This window comes from Arachis stenosperma, chromosome 5 (assembly GCF_014773155.1).
Source record: "Arachis stenosperma cultivar V10309 chromosome 5, arast.V10309.gnm1.PFL2, whole genome shotgun sequence".
In the NCBI taxonomy this organism is placed as follows: domain Eukaryota; kingdom Viridiplantae; phylum Streptophyta; class Magnoliopsida; order Fabales; family Fabaceae; genus Arachis; species Arachis stenosperma.
In genome coordinates, this window is record NC_080381.1 from 6433788 (window position 1) to 6460574 (window position 26787).

General features: G+C 32.6%; 3 protein-coding genes across 3 annotated transcripts; 2 read left to right on the forward strand and 1 right to left on the reverse strand.

Moving 5' to 3' along the window:
• Positions 1 to 3096: 3096 nt before the first annotated feature.
• Positions 3097 to 6120, forward strand: LOC130982311 (uncharacterized). Its single transcript, XM_057906275.1, has 4 exons — positions 3097 to 3526; positions 3879 to 4260; positions 4527 to 4732; positions 4830 to 6120. The coding sequence occupies exons 1-4, from the start codon at positions 3458 to 3460 to the stop codon at positions 5853 to 5855; spliced, it is 1683 nt and encodes a 560-aa protein (XP_057762258.1). The 5' UTR covers positions 3097 to 3457; the 3' UTR covers positions 5856 to 6120.
• Positions 6121 to 14056: 7936 nt separating this feature from the next.
• On the forward strand, positions 14057 to 15652 carry LOC130983129 (uncharacterized). The gene has a single exon (XM_057907310.1). It carries the CDS (start codon positions 14144 to 14146, stop codon positions 15191 to 15193), a length of 1050 nt encoding a protein of 349 aa, XP_057763293.1. The 5' UTR covers positions 14057 to 14143; the 3' UTR covers positions 15194 to 15652.
• Positions 15653 to 20830: 5178 nt separating this feature from the next.
• LOC130980334 (uncharacterized) lies at positions 20831 to 26059 on the reverse strand. The gene is made up of 2 exons (XM_057904027.1): positions 25941 to 26059; positions 20831 to 22019 (listed from the first exon to the last, which is right to left on the reverse strand). The coding sequence occupies exons 1-2, from the start codon at positions 26057 to 26059 to the stop codon at positions 20831 to 20833; spliced, it is 1308 nt and encodes a 435-aa protein (XP_057760010.1).
• Between the last annotated feature and the right edge of the window lie 728 nt (positions 26060 to 26787).

Genomic DNA, 26787 nt, shown 5'->3' on the forward strand with positions numbered 1-26787 from the left:
ACTTTTGTGTTCGCTTGATAAATTAAAAAGTTAATTACCATTCTATTAATTTTGCCATTCAATTTCATTTACAACAAATAAAAGATACAAAAAAATAATCTTGAATTTTTTTCATGGCTATTGACGAACGGATTTTCGCGTGGTCTAGAATTTCACAATTAAGTTTTCGTTGAAAGCATAGCTTCTAAACCAACAAGAATCATTTCGTACAAAAACTTGTTTGTCACTAAAGTAAAGCCAATAAAAATAAATCGAAGTATTTAAATATCGGGTCGTCTCTATAAATCGAAGTATTTAAATATCGGGTCGTCTCTCAAGGAATTGCAGGGAGATGTGTTTATTGTTGGTTATGAGAAAAGTATTTTTTTGGGTTTTTGAAAGGTTTAAACAAGGAATGTAAATGACAAGAAAGTAAACTAATGATAATGAAAATCCTTGGCAAAGTATGAGAACTGACGTCCTATCCTAGTTATCTTTATCAATTGTGATGAGAATTGTTCATTACTTCCACTTTGTCAACCTCTAACTATAAAGGTATGTTAAGTGGATAAATCAATTTGATTTTCTCATGTCCAAGTCAACTCCTAAGGAAATACTAGAGTTATTGGAAAGCAAATCAATTAGCAACTCACAATTATCAATCAACAAAGGAGTTTAATAACTCAAGAGTCTCCAATTATTCAACCAAAGTCAAAAGATTCAATAACAACAAATGGATAAGCAAGCAATAAACATGAAATACCTCAAATTACATTAATAAAAGAAATCAAATCTAACATGAGAATTCATAAATTAAAGTAATAGAATAAATAAAAGTATAAGAGAAACTAAAGTAAAGGAACCTGAATTTGATGAAGAAATAAACCTAAAACTAAGAGAAATGAGACTCTCTCTAGAAAGTAGAAACTACATCTAAAACCTAAAATTGTGAATGAGAAGTGTATGAATGATTCTCCCACTCTGCATCCTCTAATATGTGTTTTTTGGGCCAAAAACTGGGTCATAAACAGCCCAGATATCACTCCAGCGATTTCTAATACGTCCAGCACGTGGCTTTGTTACGCGTACGCGTCGTGCACGTGTACGCGTCACTTGTCTGCGGCACAATCCACGCGTACGCGTGCTTCACCCGTGCGCGTCACTTAACAGCAAGTCAACTATGACAAATTATATATCGTTGCGAAACCCCGGATGTTAGCTTTCCAACGCAACTGAAACTGCCTCATTTAGACTTCTGTAACTCTAAGTTATGATCTATTGAGTGTGAAGAGGTCAGGGCTGACAGCTTTGCAGTTCCTTCAACTTCTTGTATTCTTTCCACTTTTGCATGCTTCCTTTCCATCTTCTAAGTCATTCCTGCCCTGTGATCCTGAAAACACTTAACACACATATCAAGGCATCGAATGGTAATAAGAGAGGATTAAACATAGCAAAATTAAGATTAAATAAGCATGTTTTCAATCATAGCACAAAATTAGAAAAGAAAATGTAAAACATGTGATTTAAATGAATAAGTGTGAGAATAGTAGATAAAATCTCTCAGTTAAGCACAAGATGTACCACGAAATAGTGGTGCATTAGCTATACTTTAAAAATAAATATTTTTTAATATTATTATTAGTACTCTTTGTTAACTTTTAATTTTTATCAATTTTTTTATTTATTTTTCTTGTTGATAGTATGAATATTTTTTTTAGACTTTTTTTATCTTTACTCATGTATATTATTATATTTTTTTAATAGAATTTTTAGTATTTATTATTTATATAAAATTTTTTAGTCATTTTTATTAATACGCATTTTTTTATAGAAATTTATTTTTTATTGGACTTTGTATATTTTTTATTATATGTTCTTAAATTAGTATATATTTTATTTATTATTGTTAATTTTATAATATAAATTTCATTAGAAGGATATAATTAAATATAAAAAGAGTACTAAAGAAGAGTACTAACAAATTATAATAAAAAATTACTAAATTTAAACACATAAATTTAAATTCTTTATAAAAGTTAAAATAATATAATTTTAAATGATATAAATTTATGTCTATTTTAATAATTTTTGTTTAAACCTAATTTTGAATGATTTAATCAAAACAACATTCATCTTATTATAATCTATTTTGATTATAAAATTACCAAATATAAATTATATCAATACTAATTCAATTTTTATCAAAATCAAGTTTGTAAAATCAATTTTATATAAATTCTCATTTGTAAACTCTAATTTAAACATATAATTGGTAATAAAAGCTGTTGAAGTTCAGATGACACCAATACCATTGGATTAACAACAATTTCATGGATACTGCCTTGATAAGTTCAATTCTAGCGCCAACCACTAGATGACTCCCAATTTCATAGACGCTATACTTAAAATGGTTTCTGTTTTGTTCCATTTTATAGTCATTAAAGCTAAAATAGAATACAAACCTACTTTACAAACGTCATTCTTAAAATAGTCATGTATATCTTTAAAATTATTTTATTTGGTGTGCATTTTAATAAATAATTTTTTTATATTTATTTATATAAAAAAGTCCTGGCGCCTTGAACAAGTATAAACTTAAGTAGAATTAAGTTATTGACTTTGACCACGAGACGGTGGTGGTACTAGTATTCCATGCACAATTCCTTTCCTAAACTCTCTCCTAAATGCTAACATGGATAAGAGTAAAGTTAAAGCACTTCGCCAAGAAACAACATCACTGACCAACTCATCCCTGTAAATATCTTTTCCGTACATGATTCAATATTTAATCCTATCGCTTCCCCCAACAGGCCTATTAATGTAAATGTTATTGTGCAAATATTGAATCTCAAAAAACCCGGGGAAAATACGCTGTAATCTAGTCATCAGATGCATAAGTTGCATACTCTTTGGAAGTTGGAACATCTATAAAATGTTTCAGATATTTCATATTTGAGAGGTAAAATTCTTTTTTAAAATCAGAAAAAATCACTAATTTCATATAAAGAATTAAAAAAAAAAGTTTAGGTATAAGTAAATATTTTTTCCGATTAAAATGAGTACTTTTTTTGGGTGACTATTAAAATGAGTAATTTCTGGAAACAATAAAATATCCAAGTTTCATAATTAATTTTATTGAAAAAGATACCCAGTACCCCACCCTAAACACCGAATGAATTGAATGTGATTTTCGCGTGAGGTGCTTCTCTGAAAGGAGGTGCGGCGTTACATTCCATCATCGTAGTCCTAATTCGGCCCCCTTTTATCTCTCTTTCTTTTTAATGTGGCTTAGACCCATCAAAGTAGAAAAACAAGAGACAGCAGTAAAAAGGAGAAACGGAAGGGTTTTCTATGGTTATGGCATGGCATGACATTACATCGTTCCCACCTACTGATTAGTTACTACTGACCTGCATTTTGGCTGCAACTCTTATATTACTTTCTAGTTTTTTTTTTAATTATTTTATTTTTTCAACCGATGGAAAAGAACAAGTATCAGATTCTGGGTTCCGCTTCTGGTCAACAACCTCCGACAAATGAACCGCAGGTACCACACTCTAATTTGTCTTCTTATTATGAAAAGTTCAATCTTTTGTCCAAAGATTGTTTTTTCCTTAAAAAAAAAAGCTTTTTAACCGTCTCGCCCCTGTTTCCTTTCAACGGCGATCCTATGGCCATACTATTGTTCGAGTCGCTAAACATTTCATATTTTAGTTTGGTTGTTAGAGAAGCCAGAATTTCGTAACAACCACTGTATGGATGGAGTGTGTCGGTAGTCATAATTAGAATCATATTTTAGGGAGTAATTTATAACACCTATGTGTTGGTAACATGCATCATTTGTAGTGTTGTTTATCCTGTTGATTTTGCTGAGATGAGAGTGTATATCTGAATAACAGGGCAACAAACAGAAAGGCCAAGCAAATGTGACAGTTTTGCCTAACTCAAAACAACAGCAGCAGCTATCCATTGCCCCTAAACCCTACACTCCTCAAAGTGCTACAGAACAGTTCCTGGCAATGACCATGCCCACCAATCAGTGGCAACAAGCTCAGATGTTTGCACAGTTAACAACACCGCCACCACCAACCTATTGGCAACCTCAGTGGCCTTCTGGTGTTGCTCCATTTATGGGATCAAATTTTCCCCCAATTTATCAGCCATTCCCTCCTAATGGCACCACTGATCCTAGCTGCCAAGGTGTTGGAACTTCCTCAACTACGCGGCCTCTAGTTCCGGATATGCATTACCCTATTCCCTACCCGTATCCTGGATTTCCAGGTAATTAAGCAATCTTGTGGTTCATTTTAATATTTTCATTACCAAGTATATGGGAGACAGAGGTATAATCCCCCCAACAAAACAAAAAGATTTTGTTTTGGATTTTAATTAGAGTGTATATCTATTTGGATAAATAAGTATTTGGACATAGTAATTTTCATGAGGTAATGCTTCATTTTCCATGTTATACTTGTCGATGTTTGGATGCATTTCAGGGTGTTCGTATAATGTATTATTAAGGTTAAGGTGTTGCCTACACTCTACAGGTCCTTGTGATCCATCATCTTGGTTGAGTCAAATGCAGCAATTACAGCATCTCTATGCTTACAATTTTCCTGGTGCACATGGCTATTCTTCGGCAGCTCCTACTGCGCCTGGCTTCTCAGCTTCTGGAGAGCAATCTTCCCATAAAGGAATTATCAGACCACCTGCAAATCTTTCTCAGAAGCACCAGCAACTCTGGGAAGCTCAGGTGGATGATTTTCTTCCCAAATTCTCACTCCTGCATTGCACTAATAATTTATTGTTACTTCATTGTATTAATAATATCAACAAGCTTATTCTTGCAGTCAGCAGAGAATGTCCAGCTCTGGAGCATAATAGATAAATTGCAGGCTGAAGTTTCCGATTACAAGGTTCGTCTCACAAGGCTTGAAGAAGAAGTTTCATCACTCAAACAAAAAGCAGCAGTGCCTCCCCATAATGAAGTTAAGGGTAATATCCCTAAAGCGGCAGTGCCTCCCCGTAATGAAGTTAAAGGTAATATCCCTTTAGGGGAAGTTAATGGAAATATCCCTTTTGGAACAGGACAGCCACGAAAGAGAGGGAGGCCACGTAAGCGGCCACTGGATATACTGTATCCGTATCCAATCCATCAAGAATCTCAACCACAAACTCAGTGTAGAAAGCCAGCGCCACCAATTAAGCCTCACTTTGAAATTAAGCCATCTCTCTTTGAGAAAGTTATCCTTAAGCCACATGATCAAGGCGTGCCAAATCACTCTACAATGGCAAAGCAGCAAACCAATGAAAAGATCCTAGATGCGGTAACGCCAGAAGTGAGTGGCAACATCCAAAACAATCAAGGCAAATCATTGTTGCCTACACACGGAAGCGAAGTTTATCAGGAATATCAGGGACCCCAATCATATGCTAGTGGAAGCGCTTATGCTTCGGGAGCATGGGTTAGTTTTAAAAATTTAGACATGGTAACAGCCTATTGTGTACTTCCAAATCCAAAAGAAGTACGATGGAGTAACGGGATTGTTTCGGCTAGATACCGAGGAGATACTGATAAAGGGAGTCATGGGGGAACTCATTGCATACCCATTCAAAACTCTGCTAAGGAACTGTTAAATGCAGCAAGTAAAGGTCATTTCCATAATGGCATTGTTATCAAACAAGAACAAGAAGAAGGAGCAAAGGTATCATCACCTGGACAGAGTTCTGCTAATGAAACAGAGGAGGTGGAAGATACTAATTCAGGATCAGCCGAAGATGAAAATGAGGATGAAATGGAAGATGACACTGGCTCCAGTGCTGAAGAAACTGATGTGCCTAAAGATGAGGGTGAGTGCACCATGAATAATAGTTGACAGTATTATTTCAAGTCTTTTTGCATTCCAAATCACTGACTATAGTAAACTGAGCAATGGGACCATTTTCTTACTAACTTTTTTAATGGTTTCCCAGAGTTTTGGTAGGAACTAGGGACCAGTATCAGTATGTAGATTACCATAATATTTCGCCATATTAATCGAGGCGCTCCATGCATTTCGAATCATTTTATATATGCCATGACCAAGAAGATTACTTTGATTATTTTATTATTAACACTACTTGGAACTAATTTTTAGTATAAATAAATACTGCACGAAAAGGAAATGCATGTATTAATCATTAGAAGTTGAAAAAATATTATTCTTTCTTTATTTTTATCTGAAACTGCATTTGTTAGATGCTATAGTCTATAGATCCGCATTTTGTTTCAGAAAATAATGAATCCTATTCGATGGTTGTAAAAGAATTTGAGATATTCTATTTTTATTGTGCATCATACAACATAATACGTGTCTATGGAACAGTTAGATAGATTGATTCTTCTTATGTCCTTGATGAATTTTTGCTTGTAGACGACGAAGCTGTAGATTTTCATAGAACCCTTTTTCTATTTTCTGAAATTGTTTTAGAGTAAAACCCCACTTTGGGCCTTAATCATTCTGCAAACTCCCATTCCACCCCTTATCAATTGAAAAATGATATTGCAGCCCCTAATCAGTGTCTTTGCTAGACCTTTTTACCCCCTCTATTAATGTCTCTGTCTATAGTTAAAGAATGTTGTTAACGTGTACCATTAACTCAACACGTGTCAAGCAACCATTTGAAGGGACTAATTGGCCCCCTATGACTCAATGAAAACGCTGCATTTTGTTGCCCCCTCTTCAATGATTTCTCCAAAGCTGATTTCGCTATCTGTTTAGATAATTTCACTCTTGGCGGAGGAGGAAGGGCAGAAACGAATAACGATGGTGATTGAAGGCAAAGCTTCCGGTATGGTTCTAGCAGATTGAAATTGTACAGAGATTGCAGTGATGAGCTTGCTATGATTGTGCTTGATTTGTCGGAGTTGTTAGGATTTAGTAATGATAGGATTGGGAATTATGATAATAATGGTAATGCTATGGTTGAGGTTAGTGAGAATTGTGAGGTTGGTGATAGTGATGCGAAATCGGAAAGTGGAATTGATCAAATTGGATGATGTGGAGAGAGTAGAGGGTGATGGGTTATCGGATTTGGAGGGAGAAGATTCAATGCGCATAGTAAGTAATAGTGATGTAAAATTGGAGGGTGGATTGTGTTTGTGTGGTGAGGGTGGGGGATTGAATCAATTTGATAATTTTGGTGTGCAATTGAGGTTGGAACACAAGGAGAAAAGAGAGAAAGAGAAGGTTGAGGAGGGAGGTTGTCTGATTTTAAGCATTCAGAGGATGAGGATAATGACAGATAACGATAGGTTATAAGCTTCTTTGTAGCCTTTGGCTCAAATGACTCGGATGATTTTCTGCTAGATAATGATAGATTTGATTGACGTCTTGAGATGTTCATTTTTCTCTGCGAGAAGCAAAAATGGAACAATAAAGTTGATCAACGAAAGGAAGAAGTAAAGTGTTCTTGACCTCTCCAAAATACAGTGTTTTGCTGAGTTATCAGGACGTGATTTGTCCCTTTAAATATTTGTTTGACACATGAGTTAACAGTACTCGTAAGTAACATCCGTTAATTATAGGTGGAGACATTAACAAAGGAGACCGACGGAAACAACTATTAGGGACCGCAATGTTATTTTTCAATTGATGAGGGACGAAATAGAAGTTTGCAAAATGATTAAAGGTCAGGATGGAATTTTATTCATTGTTTTAAAACATCAAACCTTATAGGTCTTACTTTTTGTTAAGACCCAAAAAAGGCCTAAATTCAACTCTTGTATTTTATTATACTTGAAAAAATGAATGACAAAAAATAACCTGAAAAATGTATTTCATAAAGCATTGTTTAAATCAGAGCCTAGTGATATTTTTCAAAAAATCATCAGTTTTTATTTAGGATAGATATTTGCTTTCGTCTTCTCTTTTGTTTAGACACAAAAAAAAATTGTTTAATTGGTTTTTCTTTAGAAAAATAAAATAAATAAATAATAGGAGAAAGGAAGAAAAGTCTTCCCCTAGCTGCTAACTGTTAAGTGTTAACTGATATAAAGTCAATTGCGTAAACATAACCTGCTTAGAAACGTTAAAAGAAAAATGCAAATAACCTATATTATAAGAAGAATAAGTTTTCATAACTCTTAAGTACACCGGAAAGGAGAATACAAAAATACGAGTACTTTTTTTTTTGTTCATAAATAGTAAATATGAATAACTATGAACTATGATATGAGTATTTCAAGCATAGTTAGTAGAACCGGACCGGACCGGCCGGTTCGACTGAAAAATCGGTGAACCGGACTTAGTACCGGTCCGGTTTGATATTTGGACCGTACAAGGTATAAAACCGGAATGAACCGGTCAAACTCGGAGTAAACCGGTGAGAACCGATCAAACTTGGTAAGATCGGTCTGACCGAACCGTTTGAAAGGCAAATTATCCAAAATGTGTGATATGGGGTTCAAACCCCTATCTGCTGGAAGATCAAAACCTCTCTTTGCCGCTAAGCTGTGTTGATTTTTATTAATATATATGCAAATTATAATATATATAGATATCTTTCATCAAATAGTTTACTTTTATTTATTTTATTTTAATTTTAGTTATAAACTCACTCATTTTAAATTAATTATATTTTTATTTAACAATAATTATAAACTCACTTATTTTTTCTTTTCATAATTATATAATATATTAATATTATTTTTAATGAATACATATAGCAATTTTTTATTTTACTTATATTCAATTAATTTTAATTTTAAAGTCACTCATTTTTAAATCAATTATATTTTATTTAACTATAAATTTTATTAATATATATATATATATATATATATTAAAAAGATAACAAAATTATTAACCATAATTTCTTTTTTCTTTTTATGATTATATGATATCTACTAATATTATTTTTTCAATAAATAATTGTAGTATATAATAATAGGTAAAGACTCACATGCAGTTATCTTCATATGAAGTTAATAATTAAAAATCGTTAGATGATATTTAGTTAAACTTGTCAAATCATCTAACTGTTTTTAAATATCAACTTCACATGAAAATTAACTGTATGTAAGTTTTTATTTATAATAATACAATAATACAATAAATATAAATTAATTAATAAAATATTAAAATTTGAAAATAATTATTATTTTTATAAAAACAAAATAAAAGTACTTATAATAAAGAAAAATAATTAAATTTTACATAATTACTTAATTATACCGGGTTAACCGGTTTGACCAGTAACCCACCAGTTGAACCAATAACCCAATGACTCAATGACTTCGCCGGTTCGATTACCGGTTCGGTTCTGACAACTATGATTTCAAGGCCCCATGGCAAAGTGAGTATGGAAAGGAACGCACCGATTTTAAAAGGTTCAAATAATTGGTTATTTGGTTAGCATTGTCATTTTCAAAAAATGGAGTATAACATTTGTGATCCGTGCATTAAGATGACCAATCCATAATGGGAATTTAGATGTGGAAAACACACCGGATTTTAAAAAGTGCAAAAAATTGGTTAGCATTGTCATTTTCAAAAAATGGTTTCAAAAAATGGTGTATAACATTTGTGATCCGTGTATTAAGGTGACTAATTCATAATGGGAATTTAGATGTGGAAATTTCGAAGCAGTGACCGCAATAATGGGGAGTCCAAGTGATTAACAAAATAAATAATAAGGTAACGAACTTGTGTTGATCGAGTAGTCAGTTCACTTGTTAGTTTAAACAAGTGTCGTAAATTCGAATCCCTCCTTGTATATGAAGCAATTCATTGGCCAGCGTCAAACCCTTAAATGGAGTTCAGATCCGCAACGGATTAATCCTTAATTTATTGGGTTAGAAGATACCGTTTGGATAAACAAAAAAAATAAATAAATAATGTTACATGGGACTTGTATTTAAATGCCGTAGTATTCATTTCTTCTTTAAGAATCCATGAATACAAATATACAATACACCCGAATCGTCATTGGTCCAGCTATGGAAATTTACATTAATGCCACTCCAAATCAATATAGAAGAGAATCATTTTTATTTAATGTCAAAAAGCTATGAATGGACACTATATTATATCAATATTAATACATGTATTTTATGTCATTTGACATGTATTTTTTACCTAAAGTTGGATGTGCCCGTTTTAGAAGAGAGATGTCGTAACCAATTATTATAGGATGAAATAAGCCTAGACTCTATAGAGTGTAGAGTGCAACCTAAGAACACCATTTCACCGCCGGCACCGCCATTCATACAAAGAACAAAAAGGAAATCCAATTATATGACAAATAATAAAGCAAATAAATTGCCAATGGAGGATTACCACGTTCGCCAGTGCCAATTTGCATATGGCCGCAAACACTCTCTCAAAGTCATCAATCTTGGGACAGATAAAGATGGATATCTAATAGTCTTAATATATGATTTAAATTAAGAGCTGCTTTTGTAGATATTTGTCAAGAATATTATATACATATAGGATTTTTTAATAAAAAAATATTCAATAAATAATGAGTTTCTCAAATTTTATTTATGACTCAAATTAATTTCTTAAATTTATCAATGTCAATTACGTTTGTCTCTATGACCCTATCTATAATGATTTGAGGAATTAAGTTATTTTTAATAAATTTGAAAATTTCAAATTTGATCATTTATGCATAAATATTCATTTTTAATATTTTTAAGAGAACTTTTATTTAATTCTTTTAATAATATGTTTAAGATATTCTTTTAGGTAATTTTTAATTTAAACATTAAATATTAAATATTAAAATAATTAAGGTTCAGAATAATATACACTTATTATGCTTGGAATTAAATTCTCTACCTTAACCTACCAAAATAAATAAATTTTCAACCTTTCAATCTAGCACTACTCTTGCAGTCAAAATATAAGAATGAAATTCGGTATTGTATAAAATAATATAATATTAATAGATGGATTTATTTAAAATAAATAAGCATGTATAATTAATATTTATTTATTTAAATATCAAAATTCATTAATGATATATAACTTTTAGACTTTATTCAAACAAAATTATTTTAAAGAAAAAGAGAAAATTATGATATTTTAACAAAAATATCTAACAATAATAACATAAAATTGTTAATGAACTATAACTCAAATCAAAGGTAGAAAAAAATTCTCTTTATCGCAGCGTTGTGTTGGAGCACTTGAAAAGCGAGAAATATGTGTGTCTTTGAGAAGCTAATGAGACCAGCACCAAAGATAGTGCAAGAAGCCAGCAGCCTAGTGAGTGAACTCAATAGCCATACCTGATGAATGCTAATAATTTTTCTTTATTCTTACTTTACTGTTTCTTAAGCTATTTGTCTTCGGATCACATTTGGTGATAATTGGAAATACCCAACTTCTTTTATACTTCCTTATGGAAACAATTATACAATAATATCTATCTTTGAGGGGAAAAAATGACCTAATTTCTTTATACTTACCTAGAGGTCGCTAGTTCGAGTCTCATTTCTAATTTTAAAAAAGAAAAAAGATAACATAAAATCTTCAAATAAAAGGAAAGTGATCAAAGAAAAAGGGCTTTCTATCTATTCTACACATTTGTTTAAGAAGTAAAATAAATTGGAGTTAATATTTAATTTGGTTCTTAAATTTATACACAATACAATTCACGGTAATTTTTTGATAATTTTTGGCATACAAAACATTAATAGAGTATTGACATAAATAATAAATATATGTGACGCTAAAAGTCATAAAATGATAACATTTTAATTTTGACAAATAGTTCAAAAATAACACCATATTAGTTGCTTTGAGAAAAAAAATTTCAAACTATTTATAAAGTTATTTTTGAGTTATTTAAATACTAAAATTAAAACAACGTGATTTTATAAAATCCAATATAGTAACAAAATGTTTACGTTAATGATCTGTTAAATTTGTGTATCAAAAATTATTTCAAAAATTAATATAAATTATGTTCTTAAATTTTAAAAATTAAATAAAAATAATTAAAATTTTAAAAATTAAATTGAGACTAATACGTAGCTTAGGATATTATCTCAATAAATTATGCATCTTCCCAATGTAACAACAACAAACAATATACCTTCAAAAATATTTTTGAAAAAGTAAAAAATAAGAAAAAGACAATATTATATGAAAATTATTTTGATAAAGAAGTTTAAAATGTCTTTTTTTTTTAAAGATATTTTTTAGTTATTAAAATTTAATACATATAATTAATTAAACTATGTTATATTATCAAAATTATACTGGATAAATCGATTTAACAAAAAAATCGATTAACCAAAATTTAAATGAGTCTAAATTAATATCCTTTTAATAGAAAATGATTACAATATCTCTATTATAAAAAATAATTAAAATATTCTTATTATTATTATATATATATATATATATATATATATATATATATTAATTTTAAAAATTTTAAATTCTAATCCTTTTTTCTTCTTTCTGTAATCATAAAATTATAATTTAAAATTTTTAAAATTAATATATATACATATCATAAAAATATTTTAAATTATTTTTTATAATAAAAATAATTATAATTATTTTTATTAAAAAAATTAATGTAGACCAATTCAAAATTTAATTCATTAATTTTTTAACCAAATTGATTTATTTAATTTAATTTTAATAGTTAAAAAATATCATTTAAAAAAAGTTTAAAGTGTCTTTATCTTAATGTCTTCCATATTACATATGGTATAAAAAAAGAATAGGCAATCTCTAACTCAATTAAGCGCTACGCCTTAGGTTATATTTGGTTTAGCTTTAGAAAGAAGAAAAACATATTTGAGTGTATTGAACGCTTTATTTTTATGTTTGGGTATTTTTTTTAGATTTGGATTCTCTCAAATTTGAATTTCACTTTAGAGAGTAAAGTGTAATTTTTTACCCTTGAATAGTTTCTCATTTATATTTATTTTTGGTCCCACCTATGAAATAAATTGTGAGAGATCACACTTTACTCTTTAAAGTGAAATTCAAACTTTAGAGGATCTAAATCTTTTTTTTTTCCTAAACGCTAACGTAGTTTTACGATCTTAAGAAGTTAGAATTTATAGCTTCTACATTTAGAAAAATTACGTTAGTATTAAATTTATTTTTTCTTATCAATTTTACCTTTTATTTCTTTACTTGTAGTCTCTTTAATATTTAAATATTTTAAATATATAATTATATTTTTTATTAAATTTTTATTGTTGATTTTGTATTGTTTGACTCTATTAAAATTTGTAAATATAATTTTTGTATATTAATTTATTATTATAATTTTGTTATAATATAAATTATTAATCCCATTAAAAAGAACAAAGTAAATAAAAATCTAATTATAACTAACAATAAAATCATAAATAATTAAAATTTATAGTTTAAAATAATATTAAATAAAAGAGTACTAAGAGTACTAAAAAATTATAAGTAATATAATATAATAAAATATATTTTAATATATTTTTCATATATCATTTTTGTTTTTTGATATAAAAATATTTTTTGTCAATTTTTATATATTATTTTTATTTTATTATAAAATTAATTAATAATATTTATTTAAATATCTAAATTAAAATGATAGAATAATATTAAAAAATTATTTAAATTGATGTATATTTTAATAATTTTTTATTTAAAAATAATTTTGAGTAGTGTAATCAAAATCATATTTACTTTATTATAATCTATTTTGATATAAAGATTACCAAACATAAATCATTTAACACAAACTTACTTTTAATCAAAATCACGTTTACAAAATAATTTTATACAAATTCTCATTTACAAACTAAAATCCAAACACACACTAATTTATTTAATTTAATTTTAATAGTTAAATCAATTCAAAATTCATTTCACTAATCTTTCAACTAAATTGATTTATTTAATTTAATTTTAATAGTTAAAAAATATCATTAAAAAAAAGTTTAAAGTGTCTTTATCTTAATGTCTTTCATACTACATATGGTATAAAAGAAGAATCGACAATCTCTAACTCAATTAAGCGCTACGCCTTATTTGGTGCATCACTGCGTTCATAACGGAACAGTAATGACTGATGACAACAACAACAACATCATTTACGTAACCATTTCACTTTTCTTCTCATCTCTTCAAACTTCACACTCATAACTGCGTTTCGCTTTTTTTCCACCATGCCCAACCTCACCACCAATTATTCAAAGAAGCCACCAAGGCCCAACCGGATATGCTTCTCCTTCGCCGCCTACGCCGCCGCTCTCATGGACCGCCTCAAATCCTCCAACATCATCGTCTCCGATGGCCTCTCCGATGCTGAATTCTCGCAACTCGAATCAAAATTCAACATCACCTTTCCGCCGGACCTCCGCGCCATCCTCCACCACGGCCTCCCGATCTCGCCGGGCTTCCCAAACTGGCGCTCCTCCTCCGATCAGCAGCTCCAGATCCTCCTCAACCTCCCAACCTCCTCCATCCTCCGTCAGGTCTCAAAAACCGGATTCTGGCACCCTTCCTGGGGGCCCGAGCCCAGTGACCCGACCCGGGCCACCAGCTCCGCGTGGCGCATCTTGAACCAGGCTCCGCAGCTCATACCTATTTACCGGCATTGCTACATCCCTGCGTCGCCGAACGTAGCCGGGAATCCCGTCTTTTACGTCGATCACGGCGGCGATCTTAGGTTGTTGAGTTTCGATGTGGCGGGATTCTTCGAGAAGGCGGAGTTCATGTCGGAGTGGGAAGGGGAACAGGATGAGCCGGTTTGGGCGGCCAAGTGTGCGAGGAGAATAAGGTTTTGGTCGGAGATGGCGGAAGAGGTGGTGGAGGGGGAATTGGCAAACAAGTGGTGGTGGAGAAGGTTTGAAGGGGAGATTGGAGGGTGCATGGAAGGGGCGGTGTGGAAGCTGAGAGACGGAGGGTGGAGGGAGGAGGAGATTCGCGACATGATGATGGTCATGGACGACGGTGGTGATCATGGAGAGGAAGAAGAGAAGAAGGTGAATGTGAGGGTGAAGGACATGGAGGGGATGACGTGGCAGGCGAGGGTGTTGTCTTTGGTGCTTCTGCGTGCGGGTTGGAGCAGGGAAGATGTGGTGGACTCTCTTGGTTTGGTCGGCGATAAAGGGATGGAAGTCGTGGTTCCAATTCTATCAACAGATACAAGAAAGCATCACTCACAACTCACAACTCACAATAACAATGCCTTAAACAACATTCTTTCAACTTAATTACTCCTCCTTAATTCTTATTAATTACTACCGTTCAATTAGTCAACCTTAGCAGCTATTTTCTTCATTGTTATCCTCACAATAGGCTAGGCTGATTATCATTTTTTGAGTGAATAGCAATTAATTTGTTGTTAGTTTTTATGGACAGAGATAAAAGGCGAATGAATTCAATTGTTGTTGAACAAGAGTGAACCGAATCATAAGAATTTGTTTTGCATGGAACATGACAAATGTCTATGTGTGGTGGTGTACTAAGCATAAGCAGCATTATGTGATATGGTGGATGTGCTTTCTCTTTAGAACCTCCTGGCTCCTGGACCACATAGAGGGGGTGGCAGATATATGTATGTGTGCCGCCATAACGTTGGGTTCTTATTATTTTCTTGCGGGTTTGGTGGCTATAAGAATTTAGAGAGAAATAATAAAGGATTAAGGAGGATGAAGTGACGGGGTTGGTGAATGGATGAACTGTTTTTGTACATTTGGCCACATAACATGTGTTTCAACCTTGTGATATCAAAGAAAATCTCATTTGTCTTCTTTCTAGAATGAGCTCATGCCAACATTGTGCCACGCCAAGCGGGGATTAGCAGGCGATTAATATAACCGTTTCAAATAGACCAAAAAAAAAGGAAGACGAGAGAAGAGAGAGAAAAGGGGGGGGGGGGGGGGGGGATATTTAAATTCATGCTTGGGGAGACACAAAATACCAAAGGGTAGTTGTTTTCGGATTTTACTGAAATATGGAGTAGACTAGCAGAGCGAAATGGTTGGTAGCAAGTTCTATCCTTCAAATTAAAAAAAAAGTAATGAAATTGTAAATAGCAATTTCTAATTTTTTTAAAAAAATAGTAAAATTAGACTACATTTTTATAGTGATTCTCGTATTTATGTTATATAAAATTAGACTACATTTTTATAGTGATTCTCGTATTTATGTTGTATATCAATTTGGTTCGTAAGATTTTAATGGTACTATGGTCAATTTTTTTTAAGTAATGACTCGACGAACAGAGTGATAGACTGAGATTCTCTTATCATGTTAGACACTGCAACAATTATATGAAATGGTAAGATTTATATTAGGTGAATTTTATGGTACTTTTTACTATGGTATCTAAATTGTTTAATTTATTTTTAAAGGTAAAAATAAAATATTTAAAATAAAAAATAAAATATTTAAAATTATTAAATATTATCTATTTATCTTTTTTAATAAGTTAAATACATTCTCAAAAACATCATAGTATTCACCTTTATATTATGCTCAATTTAGTCCCTTTTTCTTTAATAAAGTCTGAAAATTGTCCACAATAAAAAAGATCTTTTCCATCATCAACTTCTAATTGGATAAATTTCATGCAAAGACTAGCTCGGAAACAATATCAAAAATAACAAAATTTATAAAATTTATGCCAACACCAAAATTTAACATACCAAGAAAGAAGAACAAAAAACTTTTGCTTTAAATGTATTTGGTAAAACTTAAAAGAATGATGATAGTTGATTCATGGTTAAAGTATATTTTTTGTTCTAAAATATTATTATAAAAATTTAAAATATTTTTAGATTTTATTTTGTTTTAATTTTATTTTTAATATTTTCAATTTGCATCAAATATACTTCTGACAGCTAAATTTTCGAAAAATTTATAACGAATCCAACAATAATGCATGATAATTAGAGTTGGAAGTGAGTCGAGTTGAGCCGAACTAAACCAAGCTCAAGCTTGGCTCACGAAAATTAAGCTTGGCTCACGACTCGATTTCTTAACAATCGAGCCTATTTCGTAAACTCAAACTCGACTCAACGAAAGCTCACAAGTTGGCTCAAATAGGAACATAATCTATAATTCTATATTAATAATTATAACTTATATATAATAAAAAATATTTAAAAAAGATTAATTTTATATATTGTCTATTTATCAATTATAAATTTTTTTAAAATTATATATAAAAAATTATTATAAAATTTTAAATAATTAAGAACAATAATATATATGTAAAATTATATATATATATATATATATATATATATATATATATATATATATATATATATTAAATTATTAATACGCATATCCTATATGCATTTAATCTATACTTTTAATATTATATATAATTGAGACAACTCATGAGTTAATAAACTGAGCTTATCCAAACTCAAACTCGACTTATTTAATTTATGAGTTCAATTCCAAGTTCAAACTCGGCTCACCAGCTTACGAGTTCAGCTTATCGAGTTATTAACGAGTTGAGCTCGAGCTGGCTTGACTCATTTCGATCCCTAATGACAACTATATCTAATTTACTTGTGTTAAAGGTTGTTCTTGTGAAATTGTTATTGAATTTATCCTAAATTTTTTTAAAAATTAGTTGCCAAAAATACATTTAATACAAATAAAAAATTTTTAGAACAAAATAAAACCTAGAGATATTATAAATGTAACACCCTACCACACAGGGCCTTACGCTTAAGTCGTAAAGCAGAGGTGGCAAGGTATTACGACCTCTAAAAGAAAATGATATCTACATAGATATAGTTGGGTGAAATCATATTTAGGAGCCTTGAAGAACAAGCTAAACAAATTGATAAACAGAAAATCGTGACACACTCGCATGGATATTCGTAAAACGGACAGGTAAAATCGAAATATAACTGAACACATATATATACATATCAGAGTTCCAAAACTCAGATAGCAAGCTCCAGACTCAACCTGCGAAGCTAAGGCCGACCAGAGTATATAATTATGTATATGTACAATCCAAAATAAAACTCAAACCACAAAATAAACCCCTGTATCTCCAAGTCGACCTCTAGGAGGGACAAAACACAAAATATACATGCGGAGATTCTATAAACATATATACATAGCCTAAAACAAAATATGATAGTCCAAAAGACCGTTCTTCGCTTGTAAAGAGGATACCCAAACGCTCAACGAGGTGTCTCTCGACCTGCATCTGAAAAATAACAACATAGTATGGGATGAGAACCGGAGGTTCTCAGTATGGTAAAGGTGCCCGCATAGTTAACATAAAAGGTCTCGGGAAAGCCAGAGGCATTCCTAGAACTTCGACACTCAGATTTCAGCTTAAGAATTCAACTAAACCAGAAATTAGGTAAGTTGTCTAAGGTGTTCTAATTCTGAATCTAACTTTAATCTAATAATTCACGTTCTGTCTCTTCTAATCCTCCGAATCATTGGTGGAACAATCCTCTCTCCTCACACTTTCGCCAAGAAGGATTTCTAAGAAAACATACACATACAGTTCAAACAAGGAAAACACAGATAGAGAAGCATTTACAGCATGTAGAACAAGTAGCGGATAAGCAGAATTAAATAGTTAAGCAAACCAAAACAATGCACACTCAAGCAAACAAACAAATGCATATGATGTATGCTTGTCCTATGGCTGATGAGTCTCATCTGTCGGTTATACAGCCAACCCGGCAAGTCCTGGTAGTTAACCATTGGACAGTCCCTCTGTGCGCGCATCCCCAAGCTCAATAATATTCCATGGAGTCAAACTCCAAGCTCAAATATAATATTCCATGGAGTCACATTCCAAGCTCAATAATATAGTATTCCATGGAGTTAAACTCCAAGCTCAATAATATTCAATGTTCATATTTATATGCATGCCCATGGGGGAATCCGGGGAGTTAAAGTGCCCAGTCACATCTTGCGACAGAGGGTCAACAAATAGTCTCAAATACACAAACCACATAATAATCTCTTTCTTTTTAAAAGACCACCTCAAATCAAACTCCAATTCTTAAAGAAGTTTTGGCATTATCTCCTCTAAGACTCAAATTTCTGCCACCCTTCAAGGGTCCCAACTATCAAACCAAACACCTCTCAGTCACTCAAATCATTTCCAGTAACAAATTATTTCATAATCAAACAAATCCCAATATTAAATCTTTTTCCAAACCGACCAACTTCAACAGCAAATTATTGACAACAGCTAAACCTCACATTTTATACCATATACACAATCCATCAATTATACATTCAGTTCATTCCTATCTTAAGGTCTTCTAGCCTAAGTTTTCACGTGACATTAAACATTAACTACGAGAAACCAAAACCATACCTTCGTACGGAACCAAAATATTCAAAGCTCCGGAGAAGCTTGTTTGACTGAGTTATTGAAGAAGAAAATGTCCAGAATCGTTTATACCTCCTAAAACTCCCGTTGGCCAAATTCAAAAGAAAGAGGAGTTACGTCACTGTCAACTTTCACTAATAAAAAATGGTACCAACGTGTAGAGGAGGAGGTTACGAATACTCTTACCGGATTAGATTTTTTATTGGAGTTACGAATTTCAAGAAATCAAAGCCAGAAGTTTGGTGGGGTTTAAGTTTCCTTTTTTCCTCTCTCGGCTACGCTCTTCCTTTTTTTTCTTTTTCCTCGTTCTCTTACGCTCTTCCATATATATATATATATATATGTGGCTTAAGGAAGCCTATAAGCCACCGCCTTGGCTTTCTTTATTATTATACAAGCCTTATGATATATATATATACACACAATCCCATATATAATGATGATAATAATATATATGTAACTTAATGTAAATTATAAACCGCATTTCACTTTCATGTTTTATAATTAATAATAGTAATAATAATACTAGTAATAGTAATGATAATCATGTAATAATAATAATAATAAACGTAATAATAGTAATAATAATAGTAACGTAATAAATATAATAACAACAGTAAATTTATAATACTAGGGAGTAAAATTATATAAACTTATAATACATATAATATTCATGAAAATTATATCCAATGTTTATAATAATAATAATAATAATAATAATAATAATAATAATAATATAGATTTGATTAAATTTAAATTATTATAAAATTAGTTCAATTACTAATAATAAAAATAATAATAATTTTTTTTTAAATTGAGGGTTGCTACATCCTATCCACCTTATAAAAATTTTCGCCCTCGAAAATTGATATAAAATGGAAGAGACTCATACTAACGTAACTTCCCTTCTTAAAAATGTCAAAGAAAAACAGAAGGATTTGACATGTTTAGTTTGCAAATTCAGGATATTCTTATGGCTTAAAAGTCTACACAAAGCGAAATATACAAGATAAACTCGATGCAGAAAGGTTATAAGGCAGGTTGGTATTAGAACGACGGGTTTATCGCTTTTAATACTCGCTTCATCTAGCTCCTAAGTTCTGCTGATTCTAATGGTGCCATCACACTTAATACTATCGAAACTGGTTCAGCCTCTGACACTAAATCTATCACAACTTACTCTTTCTCTTGACACATAACCGATTATCAATTACGGGTTCAACCTATGTCATGTCTCTTCCTCATAACTTACCATCTCTGGGTTTCAGGTAACTGTCCCGCATAACGCTCAACATTTTCGGTTCTTTATGTATAACTTAAGTTGTATACTCAAAATAATTCAACCCACTACTGCTGCGCCACTCTTATTATTATTCTCCAAGAATTTAGTCACTTTTCTAGGCTGATCAACTATCGTTCTGTCTCACCATTCAGAGGTTTTTAGTCGATCGCTCAATTGAAAATCACAAGGCTCATAACTCGGTAATGTACTACAATGAATGCTACGTGCTATTTACTACGCAAGGCAGTCGGAAATTTCGATTATCAGTGCGTGATTACCTCTAATCGGAGTATCTGCGGTTCCAGCACCATCCGCTGTCATAGTGAACACGCGTCCCTGATGTTGTGCCTTTCCAGCTTCTTGATTCTTCTTCTTTTCTGGACAATTCCAAGACAAATGCCCAGCTTCACCACAGTAATAGCATACACCTAAACCAGCCCTGCACGGAGTATTCGGGTGGTACTTTCCACACCTTCTACAAGTTAAATCATTCGGTGGGGTCTGAGCTTGCTTTCCTTTGCCTCTTCCCTGGCTGTTATTATTACTGAATCTCTGGAAGTTATTCTGACCCAAATGTGGTTGTGGGGTATAACCGCCTCGTTTAAAATCTTGTCCTCTAGGGGCGAAGTTCCTTCCCTGATCTCTCCTAACAAAAATTCGCTGATCACTCTTATCTGATGTCGCCTTTCTCAGACAATCCTCAGCAACTCTACTTTTGTTTACCAGTTCTGAAAACACTCTGATCTCCATTGGTGCAACGAAGCTCAGAATATCACTTCGAAGACCTCCCTCATACTTAATACATTTCCACTCAGCAAAATCATCAGGCGCACCTTGACAAATACGAGAAAAGCGACATAACTCCTCAAACCTGCTAGTATACTCAGCAACAGTCATCTGTCCCTGCTTTAACTGCATCAATTCAAGTTCTTTGGCATTTCTGGCTGAATTAGGAAAGTATTTTTTATAGAACTCTGTTCGGAAAATCTCCCAAGGAATCACAGCGCCATTTGGCTGCAGGATACGTCGTGTCCCCTGCCACCAATGCTGAGCCTCACCTTGCAACTGATAAGTTCCAAACTCAACCCATTGCTCCTCAGGAACCTGCTGAGCCTGCAGTGCCCGTTCCATAGCTTGAATCCAATTATCTGCATCTGTGGGATTTGAGGTTCCCCTAAAGGTCGGAGGGTGAACTTTCAGGAATACAGCAAGTGTCATGGGACCGTCCTCATCATTATTGTTTCCGTGATTACCCTGGTTTATCTGATTACCCAGTGCCTCGGCTGTCGCCTGCATAGCCGCAGCCATATTTCCCAGGGCAGCCATGAAGTCTACTGGATCATTCCCTGCCAGGCCAGGAGTAACAGTGCCTATCCTACCTCTACCTCGGCCGCGACCGCGTCCGTGAGTCGACATCTGGTCCCTTCACACACCAAACAAGTGATATTAAGTTGATCAGTCTCAATATCGCAAGTCTAATGCTTCAAGTTCCAAATGCATGCTCATGAACGTTTATGCCACATATATCAATCAGATATCCTAATAGCATATACACACACCCAGAGTATACCCAGAAGCATAATCAGTCCATCCCTCAGGCTCTATAGAAACGAACTGCTCTGATACCATAATGTAACACCCTACCACACAGGGCCTTACGCTTAAGTCGTAAAGCAGAGGTGGCAAGGTATTACGACCTCTAAAAGAAAATGATATCTACATAGATATAGTTGGGTGAAATCATATTTAGGAGCCTTGAAGAACAAGCTAAACAAATTGATAAACAGAAAATCGTGACACACTCGCATGGATATTCGTAAAACGGACAGGTAAAATCGAAATATAACTGAACACATATATATACATATCAGAGTTCCAAAACTCAGATAGCAAGCTCCAGACTCGACCTGCGAAGCTAAGGCCGACCAGAGTATATAATTATGTATATGTACAACCCAAAATAAAACTCAAACCACAAAATAAACCCCTGTATCTCCAAGTCGACCTCTAGGAGGGACAAAACACAAAATATACATGCGGAGATTCTATAAACATATATACATAGCCTAAAACAAAATATGATAGTCCAAAAGACCGTTCTTCGCTTGTAAAGAGGATACCCAAACGCTCAACGAGGTGTCTCTCGACCTGCATCTGAAAAACAACAACATAGTATGGGATGAGAACTGGAGGTTCTCAGTATGGTAAAGGTGCCCGCATAGTTAACATAAAAGGTCTCGGAAAAGCCAGAGGCATTCCTAGAACTTCGACACTCAGATTTCAGCTTAAGAATTCAACTAAACCAGAAATTAGGTAAGTTGTCTAAGGTGTTCTAATTCTGAATCTAACTTTAATCTAATAATTCACGTTCTGTCTCTTCTAATCCTCCGAATCATTGGTGGAACAATCCTCTCTCCTCACACTTTCGCCAAGAAGGATTTCTAAGAAAATATACACATACAGTTCAAACAAGGAAAACACAGATAGAGAAGCATTTACAGCATGTAGAACAAGTAGCGGATAAGCAGAATTAAATAGTTAAGCAAACCAAAACAATGCACACTCAAGCAAACAAACAAATGCATATGATGTATGCTTGTCCTATGGCTGATGAGTCTCATCTGTCGGTTATACAGCCAACCTGGCAAGTCCTGGTAGTTAACCATTGGACAGTCCCTCTGTGCGCGCATCCCCAAGCTCAATAATATTCCATGGAGTCAAACTCCAAGCTCAAATATAATATTCCATGGAGTCACATTCCAAGCTCAATAATATAGTATTCCATGGAGTTAAACTCCAAGCTCAATAATATTCAATGTTCATATTTATGCATGCCCATGGGGGAATCCGGGGAGTTAAAGTGCCCAGTCACATCTTGCGACAGAGGGTCAACAAATAGTCTCAAATACACAAACCACATAATAATCTCTTTCTTTTTAAAAGACCACCTCAAATCAAACTCCAATTCTTAAAGAAGTTTTGGCATTATCTCCTCTAAGACTCAAATTTCTGCCACCCTTCAAGGGTCCCAACTATCAAACCAAACACCTCTCAGTCACTCAAATCATTTCCAGTAACAAATTATTTCATAATCAAACAAATCCCAATATTAAATCTTTTTCCAAACCGACCAACTTCAACAGCAAATTATTGACAACAGCTAAACCTCACATTTTATACCATATACACAATCCATCAATTATACATTCAGTTCATTCCTATCTTAAGGTCTTCTAGCCTAAGTTTTCACGTGACATTAAACATTAACTACGAGAAACCAAAACCATACCTTCGTACGGAACCAAAATATTCAAAGCTCCGGAGAAGCTTGTTTGACTGAGTTATTGAAGAAGAAAATGTCCAGAATCGTTTATACCTCCTAAAACTCCCGTTGGCCAAATTCAAAAGAAAGAGGAGTTACGTCACTGTCAACTTTCACTAATAAAAAATGGTACCAACGTGTAGAGGAGGAGGTTACGAATACTCTTACCGGATTAGATTTTTTATTGGAGTTACGAATTTCAAGAAATCAAAGCCAGAAGTTTGGTGGGGTTTAAGTTTCCTTTTTTCCTCTCTCGGCTACGCTCTTCCTTTTTTTTCTTTTTCCTCGTTCTCTTACGCTCTTCCATATATATATATATGGCTTAAGGAAGCCTATAAGCCACCGCCTTGGCTTTCTTTATTATTATACAAGCCTTATGATATATATATATACACACAATCCCATATATAATGATGATAATAATATATATGTAACTTAATGTAAATTATAAACCGCCTTTCACTTTCATGTTTTATAATTAATAATAGTAATAATAATACTAGTAATAGTAATGATAATCATGTAATAATAATAATAATAAACGTAATAATAGTAATAATAATAGTAACGTAATAAATATAATAACAACAGTAAATTTATAATACTAGGGAGTAAAATTATATAAACTTATAATACATATAATATTCATGAAAATTATATCCAATGTTTATAATAATAATAATAATAGTAATAATAATAATAATAATAATATAGATTTGATTAAATTTAAATTATTATAAAATTAGTTCAATTACTAATAATAAAAATAATAATATTTTTTTTTAAATTGAGGGTTGCTACAATAAAAATTTTTAACAAAATTTTAAAAATAAAAGATATGTTTTACCCTTTATTTTTTTTATTTATGTAGCCTTTTTCTAGCACCCCTATGATTGTGACTCTTTTGTTGGCACATTGGCTCTTTTAATTCATGATGTTTGTTTGCATCATTTTTGTCACAACTTTGACAATTACTTAAATATAACTCAATTCTAAATGGTTCAACTTTTTATTATGGTTTCACTTGATTTTTAGTAAATTTTAATATAATTTTTTAATCAAATGTTAAATTAAATTTGTATTAAAATTTTAAGTATTTAGGAAGTAGATACAATTTTTTTAAAAAAAGTGAGTTCAACCCAAAAATTATTTAACGTTCGTATCAAAATGTACAAGATATTTAAATTATGGCAAATAATAAAAAATTACGATACAATAGATGAAACTTTAAAATTACAATTGAAAGAAAGCAAAATATTTAAAGAACAAAATTAAAAAATAAAATATGTAAAGCAAATAATGAAAAAAAAAACAAAAAAATAAAATAAAAGAAAAGCAAATAAAAGTGGACTTCCAACCCTCACATGCACTTGTGCTCCATGATCTTCCGTTGCATTGCTGGGACTGGAAATTTCGGTGGAAGCTTATGTGTGATGATCTAGTGTTTTTGAAGAAGTCCCAGAACTCTTCTGAGTTTCTACTATTTATAAACCATAAAGATAGACTTGCCATTGAGCATGTTGTCTACGATCTTATTTTCTCCTTTTTCTCAGCCATGACCTTATCTTAACCCCTAAGTTTTGACAACCATGTCTTTCTTGGTTTTCAAGTCCCACGTTTTCTTTAGCACGCTCTTCGAATTTCGCACCCATGTCCTCCGCTCAACTGGAAGGTCGAGTAGTAAGTCTTGCTACTCAAGAAAAAGCAATAACAACCTTTCGACTTCGATGCTCTTTGCACCATCATTTTTCGACTTCAACTTATTCGTTTCTGTTTTTGTAGTCAAAATCGTTGGCAGTCGAAGCACCCTCTTATTGGAAAAAATCTATTTTTTTGTATCAACAATTACAATATTTGCATAATATGTTAATTATTGGAAAATTAAGGGTTAAGTACTTTTTTGTCTTTAACGTTTTGGGTCAAAATCAAAATCGTCTCCGACCATTTTTTTGTTATTAAAATTATTCTCAACGTTTAAAAACGTTTCAAAATAATATTTTTCAAATTTTTAGACTAAAATACCCTTCATCACCATCTTCCTTCTCTTCACTTTCCTCACTTCCACCACCTCCACCATATCCACTTCTACCATAACAAAGCGAGGGACTGTCATTGGGTTGCCGCTGCCACTGGGTTGCCATTGCCGCTACAAGATCATCGTTTGGATCACCGATGTCCCCGCTAGTTCGTCGGAGAAGAGAAAGAGAGAAAAGCGATGCGAAGAAAGGAGAGATGGGTTGCTGCTGTAGGGCGCCGTTGTTGCTGTAGACTCGTCGTTGCTGCCACTGGGTTGCTGCTGCCGCTGGTTCATCGGAAGAGAGAGAGAGAGAAGCGATGCGAAGAAAGGGAGGAATGGGTTGCTGCTATTGCTGGTTTGTCGGAGAAGAGAGAGAGAGAGAGAGAGAGAGAGAGAGAGAGAGAGAGAGAGAGAGAGAGAGAGAGAGAGAGAGAGAGAGCGATGCGAAGGAGGTGCTGCCGCCGCTAGTTCATCGGAAAAGAAAGAGAGAAGCAATGCGAATGAGGGAAGGGTTGCGGGTTGCCAATGATGTCGCTGCGTCGTTCTTCTTCTTCTTCTTCTTCTCGCCGGCAATGTTGGTGGCAGTGAAGGTGGTGGGGTGAGGAAGGTGAGGAGGAGGATGATAATGATAAAAGATATTTTGGTTCAAAAATTAGGGAACGGATGATTTTAAAACGTTTTTAAACATGGAGGATGATATTAATAACGAAAAAAGATTAGAGATAATTTTAATTTTAACCTAAGACGTTAGTGACGAAAAAAGTACCTAACACAAAAAATTAATTATATTATATTATTAGACTAACATAAACAATCGAAATTATACAAATAATAATGTTTTACCATTCATAA

What these genes read in the sequence shown, in the direction of transcription:
- LOC130980334 (XM_057904027.1), bottom strand. Translation starts at nt 26,059, where the DNA reads ATGGCAACCCAGTGGCAGCGGCAACCCAATGACAGTCCCTCGCTTTGT. An exon ending in AAGGAAGATGGTGATGAAGG is followed by an intron (nt 22,020 to 25,940) that starts GTATTTTAGTCT and finishes TGGTGTGTGAAG; the next exon opens with GGACCAGATGTCGACTCACG.
- LOC130983129 (XM_057907310.1), top strand. Translation starts at nt 14,144, where the DNA reads ATGCCCAACCTCACCACCAATTATTCAAAGAAGCCACCAAGGCCCAAC.
- LOC130982311 (XM_057906275.1), top strand. Translation starts at nt 3,458, where the DNA reads ATGGAAAAGAACAAGTATCAGATTCTGGGTTCCGCTTCTGGTCAACAA. An exon ending in CCCGTATCCTGGATTTCCAG is followed by an intron (nt 4,261 to 4,526) that starts GTAATTAAGCAA and finishes TACACTCTACAG; the next exon opens with GTCCTTGTGATCCATCATCT. An exon ending in AGCAACTCTGGGAAGCTCAG is followed by an intron (nt 4,733 to 4,829) that starts GTGGATGATTTT and finishes TTATTCTTGCAG; the next exon opens with TCAGCAGAGAATGTCCAGCT.